The sequence below is a fragment of the Hypanus sabinus genome, chromosome 29 (assembly GCF_030144855.1).
Source record: "Hypanus sabinus isolate sHypSab1 chromosome 29, sHypSab1.hap1, whole genome shotgun sequence".
NCBI lineage: Eukaryota > Metazoa > Chordata > Chondrichthyes > Myliobatiformes > Dasyatidae > Hypanus > Hypanus sabinus.
The window spans coordinates 17,882,074-17,900,977 of NC_082734.1; the positions used below are offsets into that span (position 1 = coordinate 17,882,074).

General features: G+C 43.7%; 1 protein-coding gene across 1 annotated transcript in view; it reads right to left on the minus strand.

Annotated features, from left to right (window-relative positions):
* micall1a (MICAL-like 1a) overlaps positions 1-18,904 on the minus strand; it is a 97,244-nt gene that overhangs the window by 34,908 nt on the left and 43,432 nt on the right. Inside the window, exons 4-6 of the mRNA XM_059953838.1 lie at positions 16,745-16,845; positions 10,457-10,593; positions 4,191-4,999 (exon numbers count right to left, since the gene is read on the minus strand). Of these exons, the coding sequence (XP_059809821.1) occupies positions 4,191-4,999; positions 10,457-10,593; positions 16,745-16,845 (1,047 nt within the window). The remainder of the gene's footprint in view (positions 1-4,190; positions 5,000-10,456; positions 10,594-16,744; positions 16,846-18,904) is intronic.

Sequence of the window (18,904 nt, forward strand, 5' to 3'; positions counted from 1 at the left end):
GCTCCTTTCAACAAATGCTGCCCGACCTGCTGAGTTCATCCAGCTTGTTTGTACGTCTTTATTATCATGGCAGGTGTGTCGTGAAATTTGTTCACTCAGGTTCCTTATTTCCTTAGGTTCCTCAGCCAGGGGAAAGCATCTCTGCATCTGGCCTGTCTTAAAGTCTTTTAAGAACTGTATGTTTAAAAAAGGTCTCATCTCATTCTTCTCAACTGTGAAGATATTCCCTGTCTAGTCCTTCTGTCCTCACACACTACCTTGGAAAAAGTCGGCTGTGATATTAACCTGAGGTAGTAAAGGAACTAAAGGCTGATTGTATCCCATCCCTCCTTGATACGCCTGCTAACAAGCAATAATCAATCTCATTTTTTTCAAATATGGTATTGTTCTCAAACCGCAACAACTTTTTGATGAGTGCCCAATTGCCATTACCTACCAGTGCCCCTGATTAAACTAGCTCTAATATTATGCCTTCTTCCCCCACTAAGGAAATAATTTCTCACCATCCATCCTATCAATTCCAACAAGTTTTTCAGGCATATCAATTACATTAAGTACTACTGGGCTGAAAGCCAGCCTCCCAAGAGATAAAAATGAAAATGGTCATTTGCCTTCTAAGTCTATTCTGTCACTTAGAATGACATAATAAGCCAAGCACCAGATTGTATTACAAAGCCATTATCCTTTGGTTTATACAAGCTTAATATCTAATTTAGAGTAAATTAACTGGGTATTGATTGCTGTGTAGAAGAAGCACTTTCTAACTTCACTCCTAAATGGCTTGACTCTAATCTTCAGACTAATACCCCTGATTGTTAACCCTCCAAGCCTGAGGTTCCCAGCTTTTTTAAGCCAGGGACCAATATTATTAAGCAAGGGGTAAACAATTGAAACAGGTTTCCTTATCTGTTCCTTTAATAACACTAAAGTATCTTTGCTGACAGAGTGGCGAGGACTGCTCAGTGCTGAAGATGTGGTCTAACCCACATTCTGTACAACTACAACACAACTCCCCTTTTGAAATAAACACATTTTTCAGAGTTAATTTTGTATCTGTCCATTAAGTTTTCAGTGATTTCTGGACAGTTCCTAGCTTTTATCGTGTAGGAAGCAGACTGATCCATCACAGATATCTGCACTTTCCCCTGCAAAAAACAGCACTTGCCATAGCTTCCCCATTTGCTGTCCACCTTCCCCTTTCATGGTGCTTATCATGCACCTAATGCATCAACAGCAAGGTCCACTGGAGCAACTATATAACTTATAGAAATACTAAAAAGCCGAATTAATCTTTAATAACGCTTTAAAAAATGATAGTTACATCATTAACATAAGAGATCTGGCAGATGCTGGAAACCTTGAGAAACACACATGAAACACTGGAGAAACTCAGCAAGTCAGGCAGCATCTATAGAGAGGAATAAACAGTTGTTTCTGGCCAAGACCGTTCATCAGGACTGCATCATGTCAACTGGGCCGTGTTCTCCAATACCTTCTAACCAACTCCCTGTCCAAGCCAATAGACTGCTTCCAATTTGTGCAATATTATGTTCATTCTATGGAATCCTGCTGAATGATTTCTAAAAAAAATCCAGATAAATAATACCTATAGGAATTCCCTTATCCACTCAGTGACTAAAGTGCTCAACTATGTAATGTTATATTTGCCCCTAACAAATTTTCAGCACTTTGCTTTAATTTAATTGCTCAGTCATTAACAGATTCCACTAAGTTCCTAACTATGCACTAGATAGCTAATGATTTAGTTAAATTACCAATTCCTAGCTATTAATAACTAGTATATTAATTCAACAACTCTTCTATATTAGCCGTGAACATTACCTGTCCTAGTCAATGTCACAGCCAAGAAAGCACAGCGAAGCCTGAGGAGGCTAAAGGAAATCAGCAGGTCTCCATCAGCTCATGCCAATTTTTATTGACACACCGTATCTGTCTGGATTCACAATGGCTCGGTATGGCAGCTGACTGCAAGAAACCGCAGTGTTGTGGACACACTCAGCATATCACAGGAACTGGCCTCTCCCCTATGGACTCAGTCTAAAATTCTCACTGCTACAGTAATGCAGCCAACGCAATCAAAAACCCCACCCACCCACACATTCTCCCTTCTCCCCTCTCCCATCAGGCAGCAGATTCAAAAGTCTGAAAGCATGTACCACCAGGTTCAATCAGCTTCTATCCCACTGTTATCAAACTCTTGAAAGGAGCTTTTGTACAATAATACGGACTCTTGGTCTCACAAAGGACCTCTCTATGATCTTGCCTATTTTCATTTACCTGCACTGAACTTTTTCAGTAGATTTCATACTAATTCTGTTCTGCTATTGTTTTCCTCCAAGAGGACCACAGTTTGGAGGCTTGTGTGCCTCAGTGACCCGGAGAGCTTTGTTGGCTGGAGCCAGGGCTTTAAGCTTTGGCTCTTGGTAGGGTCACCCATGCCAAACAGGGCAATCAGTTGAGGCCAGACTAAGAGAGGTCCACCTGTCCTCCAGGTTCAGGGGCTCAGCTCAGGGCTCACAACTCTGAGTGGTAAGACAAAATTGCTAGAGACAGCAATGAAGTCTCAATCATGGCTGACAGGAGTGAAAACTGAGAGGAAGCTACTGATATGATGAAGGAAGCCCTGAACACCACCAGAGATGAAGACCTTTTATTTCTGCTCTAAACACCAGTGGTGCATTGTGCATAGGAAAACTATTGTTTTATCTATTCTAGCTCTATGCACTGTATGATGATTTGCTCTGTATAAGCTGCAGGCATCACAAACTTTTCACTGTATCTTAACAAACCAGTACTTTCTGAAACTGCCAGGATCATCTGGAAAACAGTTGCTATGAGATAACAGTATCCAGAGCAAGGACCATCCAGCCGTGATGTCCCGCTTCTTTGCTGGGAAATCATCTAGTGTATCAGGAACCAACTCTTCTGCAGCCAACACTGCCTGCCATCTTAACTCAACGATAAGACGGAACAATCTCACTGTCTGTCTGTGTCCGCTGGAATTGGGTGCAACATTGTCGAGACAACTGGGCCTCAGGCAATGACATTCTACTCTGGAAATACACTGACAGGGTTTGACAAAAGGTAGAACTATGGCTCCCATCACAGGCTGCAATGTAAGCATATCAAGTCATTAAGAATTTTTTTTTATAGAAAAATTTGCTTTTCCTTTTGCCTCCTGATCTGCAGGCTAAAAATTCTGATTAAAATGCATAGGGATCCACTCCTCTACAAGGTAATTTTTGCAGTGTAATATGAAAAAGCTTTAACGAGACTGCTCTCTGAAGTATAGCAACAAAGCACAGAGACAGGCATGGTGCCATCTGTCAGCAAGCCCCAGATTTAGAGGACTTCCTTTTGGCCGAATGGCCACTTGCCAGTTGTTTTCTTCAGATTTGACTGCAGCAGCTTGCTTCAGCACTGTTTGGGAGATTAGTCTCAGTGCTTTCAGCAATGGTGAAAAGTTCAATAAAGGGCAAAACTTGTTCCAGGTTGGCGTGAAAGGCTGGAGGCTCAAGGGACTGCAGACTCAAAAATCTGGACCAACTGGAGGAACTCTGAGTCAAGCACCATTTGTAGGGGTAGTGAGCGGAACTGTTAACACCTTGGACCGAACCCAGTATCAGGACTGACGAAGAGAGCGGAGGCAGTGAGCATAAAGTGAAGAGTGGAGTGGTGAGACGGGAGCCTGAGGTGATTGGTGAGCTGAGGAAGAGTGAGAGATGATGGACTGTTTGCACCAGCTAGGGGAGGGAAGGTGAGGGGGCGGTGGAGATGGAAGGCAATTGAGAAACTGATGGAGCAAGGAGGAGAGGAGGTTTGCCCCTTCATCCTCAGCTCCTAGATGGCTTTCAGACATGATATTTACCCTTCACCCTCACTCTGGCTTGGCATGTATTAAATTTATTAGTCTCACCACATTAAATCTAACTACAGTGCCTTATGTTTGCTTCACAACATTAGCAATGGTGACTTCTTTCAACCAGCCCCTAAACACTCCCAACTTTAACTGTAACTCCCCTGCAAAGCCACTTTTGCTGAGCTTGTGTACAGCCATCACTCAATTTTCAGCCTGCTATCCTTTCTTTACCTCACTCCAAGGTGCACGAAGCCCATGCTAACAGTGCTGCAATAACAGATCTGGCCATTAATACAGGAGCATTATGTACCATTTGCAAGTTCACCCGTCTCCGATCTCTGGACTGAGGTTTCACTCGTTCCACCGCCAAAGCTGACCCGCGGCCGAGGTACGGGGCGTGGTGTTGCCACGGGCGACGTTGCAGAGTCAACGGTTTTCCTTGGAATGGGGACAGGAAGAGTTTTCAGCTGCTTTTCAGCAGTCTCTTTGCTCGCTTCTGTGTGGCTTGAATCTGGGGTTCCGTCGTTGCATCCGGCGGGAGGCTCTGAACTGTTGGTGCTCTCGGCAGCGACATCCGTCTCCATCACTACTGCCAGTCGCTGCTCATTCGGGGAAACAAGCAGGTCAGGCTGCTTACTGATACCATTCTCAGTTTGATCTTTACAAACAGAATGGTCCGCTGACCTCTGTGTTGCCTCTGGCGTTTGAGACTCCACACCAGGCTTTGATGTTTCCTTTAAGTCTGTGCTGCTGGAAAGTTTTGGGATTTTGTCAGCAGTGGGATGATAGTGCTCAGAAGGCACTGAGGGTGAAAGGCCACTCCCTGGACTGCATGATTTCTCACCACTTTCCTCCGCATTTAGCTCCGCTCTTTTCATCTGGCTGGGACCATAGCCTTCGGATGCTTCTGTCGGCACCTGAGAATGATGCGGTGTCCGTGGGCTAGCTGGTGAAACTGTAGTTGGCAGAGATCCATGGTACGACGGCAGGCTCGGACCGGACGCGGGTCGCTGCGGCTGCCCAGTGACCCGTCCTCGATGGTGTGTGCATACGAAAGTTCCTGAATGTGCACCTGGTTTGTAGGCTCCAGGGAGCAAAGTGCTAGAACATTCTTTACACCTGAAGAGAAACAGGACAGAAATAATCAAATCAACATGGCAGATCGAGGGTGAGCAAGTAGGACATTACATAACTCTGGAAAAGAAACAATTATTCCAAAATCAATGAATCTGATTGCAGTTCGAACCTTACCCCACTAAAATCACGTGTCAGTAAAGTTAACAGCAGTCCCAGAATGGCAGAAGGAACTGTTTAAGCTGAGGAAACTGTGGGCAGAGCTGAAGTTGGTGCCAGAGGGCAACTTCCCCAGCCCATCGGCGGAACAGTTTAAATTCTTCTTCTGATGTCCCTATTTTCCTTTTCAAGCTGGCTGGGGTCCTGTCGGAGGAGTCCGTGATCTACAGCTGCACTCAAACGGCACGTTCCCATTCTTGGTGCTTGCCAATCAGCCATGGTTTCAACGTCTACAGAAGCGGCCTGGAAGACGGGGGCCTTCGGGGTGTGGCCTAGAGTGGCTCTGTGGACCCGATTTCTCGCCAGTCTCACGTACTGAACGGTAGTGGGGAGCTGGAACATCGGGATGGCGAGTGGAGCTGTCGGGAGGCTGTACTCAGGGGTCATGCTCTCTCTCTCGATGGTGAGACTATTGAGTCCGGGGAACTCGAAATAAAAGTGGCGCTACAGACTGTAACATAGAAATAGTGACAGTTGGTCTCCCCTCTTGCAGTAGATAGCTCTCTCTCCCTTGTTAGCTAGAGTGAGAGAGCCCGAGGGATGTCAGACTGTTGGAACAAACAGTAGTTTTTGATGGTATGAGGGTGACTGATGTTCGTGGCCCAAGGTAGAAGGAGTCAATGTTAGAAAACCTAGCACATTTATTTTTCAGCAGTCTCTTCCTACATTTACCCACTTAGTCCAGTGGTCATGGAGCACACGGATCTTGGATCTCCAGAAAGTGTCCACAGCAGGGGTGATTGATAAGTTTGTGGCCTAAGGTAGAAGGAGATGAGTTATACAGCTCTCGTTAGAGGCACATGCAGTTCAACTCAGAGTGATTAGGCAGAAAGTTTGAAGTTAATAACGCACCTCTTTCTACCTTAGGCCACAAACTTATCAATCACCCCGATGAGTTAACTTTGTGTCCAATATTCCCAAGCTATTAATCCTGATTTTTTCTTTAGCTAAGCATCAAAGGTAGAAGGTTTTCACCTCAGACTGTTTGAAAAATGGCCAAATCAATGTTAGTATAACCTGATTGAGACTTGGTCACATTTTCTCATCCTGCATCAGGAGATAGAATGGGGTTGCTTGATCTCATTATGGACACACATGGTAGAGTCTGGGTCTCAGTCCGAAGCTGAGACCAAGCAGGTTGGTGGAGTGGGTCAAAAGGACAACTCGTCCAGTGTTGGATTCACGTGACACAATCAAAGAAAGTGCGTTGTTTGGCCAGTCATCACAGCACGAGGATCCTGCTGCAGTGATGCAATCTCAGCCAGCCAGCCATTCAACAGAGGACATGGAACAGTACAGCACAGCAACGAGCCTTCGGCCCACAATGTCTTTATTGACCATGCCAACTTAAACTAATCTCATCCTCCTATACACAACCTCGTGTATCTAAGTGCCTCTTAAATCTTGTTATCCAAATAAGAACCCAGTTTATTATCACGTGTGTATGTCGTTAAATTTGTTTTGCAGTGGAAGTACGGTGCAAGATACAAAAATTTACTATAGATTACAATAAGATATAACAAACAAATAAATAAATAGTGTGAAAGGAGGGCAAAATAGTGAGGTAGAGTTCATGGACCATTCAGAAATATGATGATGGAGGGAAAAAAGCTACTTCTGAAATGTTGAGTGTGTGTCTTCAGGCTCCATACCTCATCCCTGATGGTAGTAATGAGAGGATGGCATGTCCTGGGTGGTGAAGGTCATTAATGATGGATGCTGCCTTCTTGAGGCATTGCCTACTGAAGATGTCCTCAGTGGTTGGGAGGCTGTGGCCCATGATGGAGCTGTCTGAATCCACAACCCTCTGCAGATTTTTTTTATTTGGATCCTGTGCGTTGAACTTTCCGAACGAGGCAGTGATGCAACCAGTCAGAATGGCCTCCACACACATCTGCAGAAAATTTGCTAGTCTTTGGCGACATACCAAATCTCCTCAGCCCGCTAATAAAATACAGCCACTGGCATGCCTTAATTGTGATTGCATCAATATGTTGGACTAGGATAGAACCTCAGAGATGGTGACATCTACAGCAGTTGCTTTCACCACTTGCCCCAGCTACAGTGTAAAAAAAACTTACTTATCTCCTTTAAACTCTCCCCTCTCACCATAAAGCTAATCCCTCTAGTACCTGACGACTCCACCCTAGCGAATGTTTTCTATGCCTTTCATAAATTTATACACTTCTATCAGATTGCACTTTGGCTTCTGCTGTTTTAGAGAAGACAATGCAGCTTGTGCAACCTCTCCTCATAGCTGATACTCTCTAATCCAGACAACATCCTGGTGAACCCCTCTGCACCCCCTTCAGAGTTCCCAGATCCTCCCTGTATTAAGGTGATCATTCCTGCACACGCTGCTCCAAATGTGCCGTACCATGGTTCATGAAAATGACTCCAGGATTGAAGAGCAACTGATTTAGATAAGGGATGACCTCACTGAAACCTATCGAACTGTGAAAGGCCTTGATAGAGTGGATGTGGAGAGGATGTTTCCTATGGTGGAAGAGTCTAAGACAGCCTCAGAATAGAGGGATGCCCTTTTAGAGAGGAGATCAGGAGGAATTTCTTTAGCCAGAGAGTGGTGAATCTGTGGAATTCTTTGCCACAGGAAGCTGTGGAGGCCAAGTCTTTACGTATATTTAAGACACAGGTTGACAGACTCTTGATTGGTCAGGGCATGGAGGGATTACGGGGAGAAGGCAGGAGACTGGGAATGAGAAGAAAATCAGATCAGCCACGATGAAATGGCGGAGGAGATGCTTTGGGCCAAATGGCCTAATTCTGCTCCTATATCTTTTAATCAAACTTTTATACAGCTGTACGTGACTTGCGCACTTAAGCTCAATGCCCTGATCAATGAAGGCAAGTATGCTGTATGTGTCCTTTACCACCTGATCTACTTATGCTGTCACTTCCAGTGAGCTATGGACACTGTTCCCTCTAAGCTGTGCGGGTGCACGGCTGAGCAGTAACCAAAATGGTGCTGCACATCTTGCCTTTGTTGTCGTTTAGCTGAAAATTTCTTTTATATATTGTTAATATAATCTTGAAATCATGTTAATATAATTGTTAAATACCTTGTAATTAATTGCTTTAATGAATATACCCCATAAATTTTCTAAATAATAAACATACCACATTCTTTACTTTGAAACATTTTAAAGCTTCAATGTATTTATGTTGTCATTGTTTCAAGTTACAACATTGTTACAAATTGTAACAATAAAAACAGAATGGAAGTCGGTAGTTTATTGTTAATAAGCTGCCAGTTTGCTGAATGCTAAGACCGTCCAGTCAAAACATACTACTTTTGCAATTGTGCTTGTCAGGTGTTCTGACAGGCTGATGTTATTTACTTGTGTTGTGAGTTGAGGCTTGAGTTTGTCTGATGTGCATATTACAAAAAAAGAGAGAGAGTGCCATGTAGTTTTCAGGCCATGGAAAAATTTCCTGCTTAGAGCATTGATTGGTCCATGTAGCTGTAAAAAATTTTTTTTACTGGGAATGTTGGCTACTGACTTGTACCCCGAGACCCCTCTGTACATTGATGTTCCTAAAGGTTTTGCCATCTTCTGTGCACGTTCCCTTTACAGTGGCCTCCCCAAAGTGTAACACTCACAGATGTCCAGCTTAAACTCCATCTGAAAAGTTTCTGCCATATTTTCCTGCTGTACCTTCCTCACTGTCCACAACTCTACAATTTTCAGGCGTTTCAGAAGGTAAGCTTACAATTCATCCCACATTGCAATTTCACTGATAATAATCTATAGCATGACCTGGATAACATTGTTGGCAAAGTTATGATTCAACAAGAAAAAAAAGAGCCACAATATATGAATACCTATATAGCGGTATTTTTCCCCCCGAAAATCAGAACTTTAACTGGACCAGCTAGATTAACGCCAGTCACAACAGCAATCAGAAGCTGCATGCTCTCAAACAGGTGGCTCATCAGGTGACCTCTCAAAACGGGTCAATGCTCAGGAGTCAAGTCAGGAATCAGTTATGTAGGACACACAGATGCAAGTGTAGTTGATGTTCCTGCAGCTCCATGCTAAACACAACACAGCAGATTGGCTAGTGTTACTGCTGGACTTCAAGTACCACTCTCACCCTTCCTACTGGTGCGATGCCTCCTAGGGTGTGGGAGTCTAAGACCAGAGGATACAGCCTCAGAATAAAGGGGCATCATTTTAGAACAGAGATGAGGAAGAATTTCTTCAGCCAGCGAGTGGTGAATCTGTGGAAGTTGTTGCCATAGGCGACTGTGGCACTGGGTATATTTAAGGCAGAGGTTGATATTTAGTTTGGTTGTATTTTACCAATATCCTATATTTGTTTGCTATCTTATACGTGCAAGGATTAGGCCTCAAGCTGTGGTGTCGTGTGTTTACAGCCGCCAGGAGAGATGCGCTGGAGCCGGTGCTGTCCTCCGCCCCTCCCCCTCCCCCTCCCCCACCCCCACCATGTTCCCTCAGCAAAAGACAAGCTCTATTGTGGTCGACTGCCGATTGCTGCGCCATTCATGGTTCAAGTCTGGACTTCATTGCATGGCTGTATCTTACTGATATTTTTATGAGCTTGCTATCTTATATGTGCTATGTGTGCATTGTGCCGTGTGTGACTGTTGGTACTGTGTTTTGCACCTTGACCCTGGAGTAACTCTGTCTCGTTTGGCTGTATTCATGTTGAATTGAATAAAAATTGAATTGAATTAAATAGATTCTTAATTAGTCAGGGCATGAAGGGATAGGGAGAGAAGGTAGGAAATTGGGGCTGAAAGAGAAAATGAATCAGCCATGATGAAATGGCAGAGCAGACTTGATGGGCCAAATAGCCTAATTTTGCTCCTATATCTTGTGGTCTACAATTTAAAGGACATAATACAACTCTTCAGAGATTCCCAATAGCACCACATTCACCAAGAGGGGAACAATTAAGCAATACCAGCTCCAAATCACAATGCCATCCTGACCAGGTGACATATCACCATCCCCTATTGTTGCTAGATTGGAATCCTAGGAGTTCATGTGCCTACTTTGTGGCAATGACATCGGCTCGTAGACTGGAGTGGTTCAAGGAGAAATGCCACCTCCTTCTATAAGCGGTGGCAAGCACGGCTGTGCCAACATCGCTCTATTCCAGTAACGTGTCAGTGAGCTTTATGATCTGTAAACACCGTTAACAATGGATTGGTATTGCGGCCAATTTCACTACAGGAAGCAGACATGCTCAAAAAGCACTACTGTTACTGGAACGTTTCCTGTCCTTTCCCATTACCTAAAGCAGTTGCGATGGTAAAGTTTTCCATCCACCAAGTATCGTTGCACCAAGTGAACGTGCTTGCTGCAAATTGCACATGTGCTGCTCAGGGTGTTCCGCTGGGGCCTCTCGTCAGCTGCCACTGGGGGGTCACTCTGCTGGGCAATAAAACATGAAAGTTAGAAATGATGCTGCCAACACTATACAATTCAGAGAGATCCTGCAGGAAGCAAACAGACAGCCAGCAACAGGACACTGACCACAGGACAAGTACAAATATTCAGACTTCATTCTGCTTTGTTGACATTTAATGACCACATAGACTTCCTTCTGACCTTCTATGTGTAACCCATCAAGTGCTTTATCAACCTTCCCTTAAATTCTATCAGTGATATCTGCTTCAAATACTTGTGGCATTGAGTACAATGTTCTAACTACTCTCTGGGTAATACTCAATTACATTTAGTAACTTCCTTAAACTTCCTCTCAAAATATACCCCACTTAACCTTTTCACTTACACACAATGGTCACTTTTATATTTATACTTGCTCATTAATGGAAATATCTAATCAATCATTTGCAAAAGCCTGCAGACATGGATAAGAGGTTCAGTTGTTGTTCAGACCAAACATCTGAACGGGAAAGAAATGGGATTTCCAAGTGGGACTTTCATTGTTGGCGCCGATGGAGTGGTTTGAGTACCTCAGAAACCACTGATCTCCTGGGATTTTCACACACAACAGTCTCTGGATCTTACAGAGAATAGTGTGAAAAACAAAAAAAGAACATCCAGTGAGTGGCAGTTGTGAGGGCAAAACCACCTTGTTGATGAGAGAGGTCAGAGGAGAATGGCCAGACTGGTTCAAGCTGACAGGAGGTCAAATAACCATGCGACATGCAAAAGAGCATCCCTAAATGCACAAAACGTCAAACCCTGAAGTGGATAAGCTACAGAAGACCACTCTGGGCTCCACTCCTGTAGCTAGTAAAGTGGCCACTGAGTGCATTTATAGATAACCAGCAGGTCCTTCTGCTCCTCCCACCATTAAAGTCAAGGCTTTTTCAGAAGAGACCAGAGATCCATTTAATTTGTCCTCATAAGTATAACTCACCTGGTCTTTGTATTCCTTTCATAGCAGAGGCCAGAACGACGCACAGTAAGTATTACAGGTTTATGAAGCTTGTGAAGCAATGAAAATGTAACCATATGAAATGGCTATGGGCTTCTGTTGCGCAGCGATGAATGTTATGTTTTGTGAATACTACACAAGTTAAAGGAATCAATCCTGTAGATATGATAGTGCCAATACACAATCTGGCTGCACAAATTGTTGCACTGTGTTCTGTCCAATATGCAAAGTGTTGAACTTTGGATGGCCAAGCCAGGGCAGGTCTTTCACAACTAGCGTTAGGGCACCGAGAGTGCAGCAGAACAGAGGGATCTGGGATTACAGACTCATAATTCCTTAAACGTGGCATCACAGGGTTATAAAAGGAGCTTGTTGACATTCACAAATCAGAGGATTGAGGACCGGGGTTGATATGTTACGAGAAGCTGTGTGCAGTCCTGGTCACCTACCTACAGGAATGGTGTCAATAAAACTGAAAAAGTACAGAGAAAATTTACAACCAGGTTGCTGGGACTTGAGGACCTGAGTTATAGGTGAAGACAAGTTAACAAGTTAGGACTTCATTCCCTAGAGGGCAGGAGAATGAGGGGAGTTTTGATAAAGGTATACAAAATTATGAGGGACATACACAGAGTAAATAGAAGCAGGCTTGTTTTATTGAGGTTGGGTGAGACAAAAACTAGACGTCATGGGTTAACAATGAAAGGTGAAATATTTAAAGGGAACATGAGTGTTGCTTGATAGCACTGTCAGTAATAGTTTCTGTCACTTTACTGAGGACAGGAGATGGCTGGGTGGTATCCTGTACCTTATAAACAAGATGTATTAGGATAATGCCCCACATAGCTGCGGAGCTGCCAATGTTCGAACTGTCTTGGATTGGCTTCATTGGAGTTGCAATCCCAAAATGGGATGTTATATTATCTCATGGCATTTGCTATAACAATGCTCTCAGCCTATCACTAAATTGGCTGAAGCAACACACACAAAATGCTGGTGGAACGCAGCAGGCCAGGCAGCATCTATCGGAAGAAGCACTGTCGACGTTTCGGGCCGAGACCCTTCGTCAGGACTAACTGAAAGGAAAGATAGCTTCACCCCACCCCCTCTGGTCTTCTATCATTTCGCAGTTCCCTTTCCCCCTTCTACTTTCAAATCTCTTACTATCTTTCCTTTCAGTTAGTCCTGACGAAGGGTCTCGGCCCGAAACGTCGACAGTGCTTCTTCCGATAGATGCTGCCTGGCCTGCTGTGTTCCACCAGCATTTTGTGTGTGTTGCTTGAATTTCCAGCATTTGCAGATTTCCTCAAACTGGCTGAAGACTGGCTTGTGTATAAGCCTGGGATCTTAGGAGGAATCTGAGAGGGACTCCCCACCTGGCAGTTCTGGCTGACCATGCTTGTAAATGCTTCAGCCTTTCCTTTAGTGTCACGTGCTAGACCCTGCCACAAATGAGATTAGAGTAACTCGACGCTCAACTCAACGTGGCAGACTTTCGATCTGACCTGTGGGTTACAGAATGACAAGCCATTGCCCACTCTTCTGTTAAGAATACATTACAACCTCATCAATGTTACATTCCTGCAACTCTGACCCTACCCTCCTCCATTATTCATTGAACCAACAATGAACTCAAAGTTTATTAATTCTGATGAAATGGTAATTCTCTTTCCACAGCTGCTTCTTGATTGGTTGATCATCTCAAACACTGTCTGCTAAATTCCTTATTTCCAGTGTTTTACTAAGTCTCCAGGGGGGCATCATACAATATATTGCTCACTGTCAATGGCTCTGTTCAGGGTGACTCAGTAGTTCCTATACCATGGCATTGTCTTAGCTGCTTTGAGTACCAAAGTGGTAGTCCATTCACTGTTGGACTTTCACCAATTCTCAATTCTGCTCCAATTCATGCGTAGCTCTTTAAGAGCAGTGAGAAGTGATGCTGGCTGACAATAAATGGCCTTGGTTCCTGAACAAACTTAAATGCTAGTCATGTGTACAACAAGGCCTCAGTAAGATTTGGTGAAGAAGCATTGGAATTGTACTGAAGGCACACAGATGTGACACCACACACCACTGTCGAGTTGATTTGGAGCAGTCCCTCACTGTTGGTTGCCTTATACATTTGGCCACGATCAATGGCAAGCATTTCTTCGTGTTCTTGCATCAGATTGCGCAAATAATTTGCACGCATCTGAGGAGCACACCTCTGAAATTCCCCAGTTTATCCTTATCCTCAGCCTCACCACTTCCCTCACCAGGACCCAACCTTTTCCATTCTGAGATCTCCTGCTTTAGCTCTGCACTTCTTCTAGGAACATGATGCCTTTTTGAAAATCTCCCCCTCCTAAAACAGTATGATGTAGGTGATAGGCAAATGAATGAGCAGAGAATGAAGGGATTTGGACATTGCCTAGGCAGAGAGGAAGGGATTCAGGAAGTGAATTACCAATTTAATTAGTTTGGCAGAACATTGTTGTCCAAAGATTCTATTCGTATGCCAAGCTATTCAATGTTTTAAGTCACTATTGAAAATGAAGTATTAGGTGTCTGAGTGAACTTCAGGGTGAATGAATCCTTGGGGCCTGAAGCGTATACACAGTTGCTATGGGGTGGGTGGGGCAGATTAAAGGTACAGATTGGTGGGGCCCTGACAGCGATTTTTAGATCGCTGAGAGACTTAGATTTAGATTGGGGCAGCACGTTTGCGTAGCGTGGTTAGCACAACACTTTACAGTACACAAAACTGGGTTCAATTCCTGCTGTTGCCTGTAAAGAGTTCTCCCTGTGGTCACGTGGGTTTCCTCCCACAGTCCAAGGACGCTAAGTAGGTGAACTGGTCATTGTTGATTGTCCTGTGATTGGGCTAGGGCGGGGGTCGGCAACCTGCGGCTCCCGAGCCATTTGTGGCTCTTTCACCTCTGTGCTGCGGCTCCCTGTGGCTTTGGGAAATAATTGGTCAGTATTTAATTAAAATGTATTTTATGTTAGTTTGTTAGCTTTTGAAATGTAATTCTAAATTTGAAGATTATGGTGATCTTGTACAATCTAAGTGTGGCGACATCCGAAACGGCTCACAATTAGCCAGCATTCCGGCTAAGGGAGATAGCCTACGGGGGTTTGTGAGTACGCGTCTTTTGCAGCATCTGCGTCCATGGGGGCTGGGTTGAGAGAGGCTTAAAAGCAAGGCTGTTTAGTTCGAATAAAGCTATCTTTGACTGCAGTTTACTGACACCGCTACAACGTGTTTTTATCGCTGGCTGTCCAGACGGAAGGTGCTGAAACGCTTTGTCGCGTGTCTGGAAGAAGTGAAAACTTTCCTGGGCAGCAAAGGGCTCACCTTTCCTGAGCTGGAACAGCCAGAGTGGCTGGAAAAGCTACACTTCATGGTAGACATGACAGCGCACCTGAACACGCTGAACACAGCTCTTCAGGGGTAAGGACGTACAGCCCTGCACATGTTGGAGGATGTTTTGGCATTCGAGCGCAAGTTGACAGTGCTTGCCAGAGATTTACAGAAAGGCACTTTGTCTCACTTCCCCAATTTGAGAGAGTTCAAACAAGGTCACGACATGATAATTTCGGAGTATTTACATTCTGCAATCATCGCAATGCAAACATCGTTTGGGAAACGCTTCTCTGAGTTCAGAGAGGAAAACAACACATTATCCTTCCCGGTCACTCCCTTAAGCATCGATCCTTCCCTACTGAATACGACTGCATTGGCAGGTGTGAGTCAACCTGATCTTGAGATGGAACTGGCCGACATAGCCGACAAAGACATATGGGTGTCCAAGTTTAGACGCTTGACAGCAGACCTTGAAGATGTTGCCCGTTCTTGCTCAGAAACACAAATGGAGTGATATTGAAAACCTTCCAAAACCGGACAAACTTGTGTTCGAAACATTTATGTAAACATTAAAAAGTATGCGCTTTGAGTCCTGTCGATCTTTGGATCCACATATGTAAGTGAGCAGGTGTTCTCCAACATGAACTTTATTAAAAACAAACATCGCGCATGCCTCACAGATGACAGCTTGCGATCCTGTGTAAAGATGAAGGTGACGTCATACAGCCCTGATGTGCAGACGCTGTGCGCTGAGGTCCAGGAGCAGAAATCCCATTAACCAAGTATGATAAATATTTTAATTGCCTATTATTTTATGTGTATTCATATTTTTTCATTGTTCAGTGAAATAGTCCTTTTATTTTTCAGGCTGACAGCTGGCTGATGTTATTTTTGGTTTGCTGCTGGTGAAAAATTTAAGTTCGGCGTTTTTCATAAATACAAGAAGGACTCAAATAGACATTGAGTATTTTACTTTAAAGTAACTTTCAACCCAACGTCTTTTTTTCGGAGTTCAAAATGTTTTTGTTGCATGCAGAAATGTAATTTCGTTTTCTCTGCAGGAGTTCATCAATTTCATAAATGCAACACATTATAGTTTGTTTATACATAGCATAAAGGCAAAAAAAACGTTGTATGCAGTGTTATTTCATTTTAAATGTCAAACGGGTTTTGCGGCTCCCAGTGTTTTCTTTTCTGTGGGAAACGGGTCCAAGTGGCTCTTTCAGTGGTAAAGGTTGCTGACCCCTGGGCTAGGGTTTAATCACAGATTGCTGGGCAGCGTAGCTCAAAGGGCCTTTCCACGCTGTACACCAATAAATAAATAATAAAACACTTTCCAAAAGAAATTGCTGCTAATAGAACAGTGCAGTACAGGCCCATCGCCTTTGACAGTGTACCAATCTATAAAAAACACAATCAGTCTAAACCCTTCCTCCTACACAAGCCATAACCCTCCATTTTTCTTCCATCACTGTGTTTATCTAACTTAAAATTAAATGTTCAGCCTCAACCACCATCCCATTAAAAAATAACAACCTCTGACATCTCCCCTAAACCCCCGTCCACTCATTTAATATTAGCCACTGCCGCTCTGGGGAGAAAGGTGCTGACTCTCTGTGCTATCCTACGCTTCTCCTAATGTTAGGCACCTTTAGCACATCATCTCTCATTCTTTTTCGCTCCAAAGAGAAAAAGCCCTAGCTCACTCAACCTTTCCATGTAAGGCATGTTCTCTAATCCAGGCCAAAAATAAAACATCACAGTTAATGTCATTTCAATGGTAATTAAGGTCACCCAGTCAGGTTTCACATTACCAACAGACGTACATGTGGTGAGAGCACTTGCTTGTTCACCGTGACCACTTTCTTAACGGATGGTTCTGATGGTGATGTTGCAGCTGGTCTCTTCATGGTCGGGGGAACACCAGCTGTGGAAAGAAAATGATTTTACTGAGAGTCTTCAAAATCCAGACAGGATAATTATCCCTTGCCTCATGTGTTGGATCCTGTCTCACATTCACCTGGCCGGGCTAGTGGTTTCTAAATGCCGTCATCCAGGAGGGGCTACTGCACAGGACTGAAAGAAGCTGCAGAGGGTTGTAAATCTAGTCAGCTCCATCTTGGGCACTAGCCTACAAAGTACCCAGGACATCTTTAGGGAGCGGTGTCTCAGAAAGGCAGCGTCCATTATTAATGACCCCCAGCACCCAGGGCATGCCCTTTTCTTACTGTTCCCATCAGGAAGAAGATACAGGAGCCTGAAGGCACACACTCAGTGATTCAAGAACAGCTCCTTCCCCTCTGCCATCCGATTCCTAAATGGACATTGAAGCTTTGGACACTACCTCACTTTTTTAAAATATACAGTATTTCTGTTTTTGCACATTTTTAATAATCTATTCAATATATGTAATTGATTTACTTTATTTATTATGTTTTATTTTATTATTATTACTTTTTTCCTCTCCATTCTATATTATGTATTGTATTGAACTGCTGCTGCTAAGTTAACAAATCTCACGTCACATGTCGGTGATAATAAACCTGATTCTGGTTCATTTGTTCGTCTCCAGTCTAATATATTAATACATGATTACACGTCAATATTATTCAACAATTTGTTGCCTCAGAAGATTCACTGACAGTTTCAGGATATTGTAAAACTACACAGGAGGGCAATGACAATTCCAGGAGATGGGTTCAAGTCCAGGATGTTTTCTAGGCTGATGCTTGTGTTGCTGGGTGAACAAGTGAGCTCTGAACAGCCAGGAGTCAATCTTCACCATAGGCTCCATCTAGCTTTTCAGAAGGTTCCAAAAGATTCTATTTCACTATTCGGAGAGCTACTGTCCTCGGTCATAGCAAGGACTAGTCCTCAAGCTACAGTTCCACCTGTTTACAGCAGCCCGGGGGGGAGAGGAGGCAGTGGAGTCGGGCACACCACCAGTGGGGCATTCTGCAGTCAGTGCTGCCCCCTACTGTTCACTAGGCAAAAGTCAAACTGTACTGAGTTTGACTGCAGACTGCTGCAACGTGCATGGACTTAGGGAGTTGGACTGTATTTTTGTGTAATTGTGTTTTACTACCACCTTATATGTGCTTTGCCTTCTGCTGTGTATGACTATTGGTATTGCATTGTACACCCTGGTCCTGGAATAATGTTTCATTTGCTGGTATTCATGCATGGTTGAATGACAATTAAACTTGAACTACAGGCACAGTAATTCAGGACAGGAGGAGGCCATTCACTCAGGCACTCTTGAAAAACAACTCATCCCTCAATGCTTTCTCCTTTGGCCATTCATTCATTTTGCTGCAGACAGCCACAAATGGATCTATCTTTTCCCCTATCAACTAGTACATCTTAAATGCAAAGTTGAGGATGAATGTCAGTGCAAACAACCTGTAGAATTTTAATGTAGACATAAAGTGCAAAAACTATTTACACAGATGTTCGCACTAACATAACAGAGGTTACAACTGCAGTCTGTAAGCCTAACCCGCAGTATGACACAGAAACCAGCCACCCAGCTGACAGAAAGTGTGTAGCAACAACCTCGACTTAATAGGGTCCATGGATTCTCCCATTCATAAAATTAATAACTCCTTAAAGCTTGCATGACCAGTTTTAACACTGGTGTCACTGCTGCTAGCTTTGTTTCAAAAACTTTGGATCCCTTTAATTTCAGTAGGATTCTTTCCTACTTCTTTGCCTTGTTACACAGCGCTGTGTAAAGGTCTTAGGCACATGTATAGAAGCTAAGACTTTTGTATAGTACAATAATAATTTTATGCATTGTATTGTACTGCTGCCACAAAAAAAAATCACGACATATGTGAGTGATGATAAACCCGATTCTGATATGGGTCTCTGTTGTGGACTGAGAGTGGGAAGGGGGCAAGGAGAGGGGAATCATGGTTGGGAAAATGGGAAGGGAGAGGAGAGGAAGCAGAGAGACATTCCATAATGATTAATAAACCAATTGA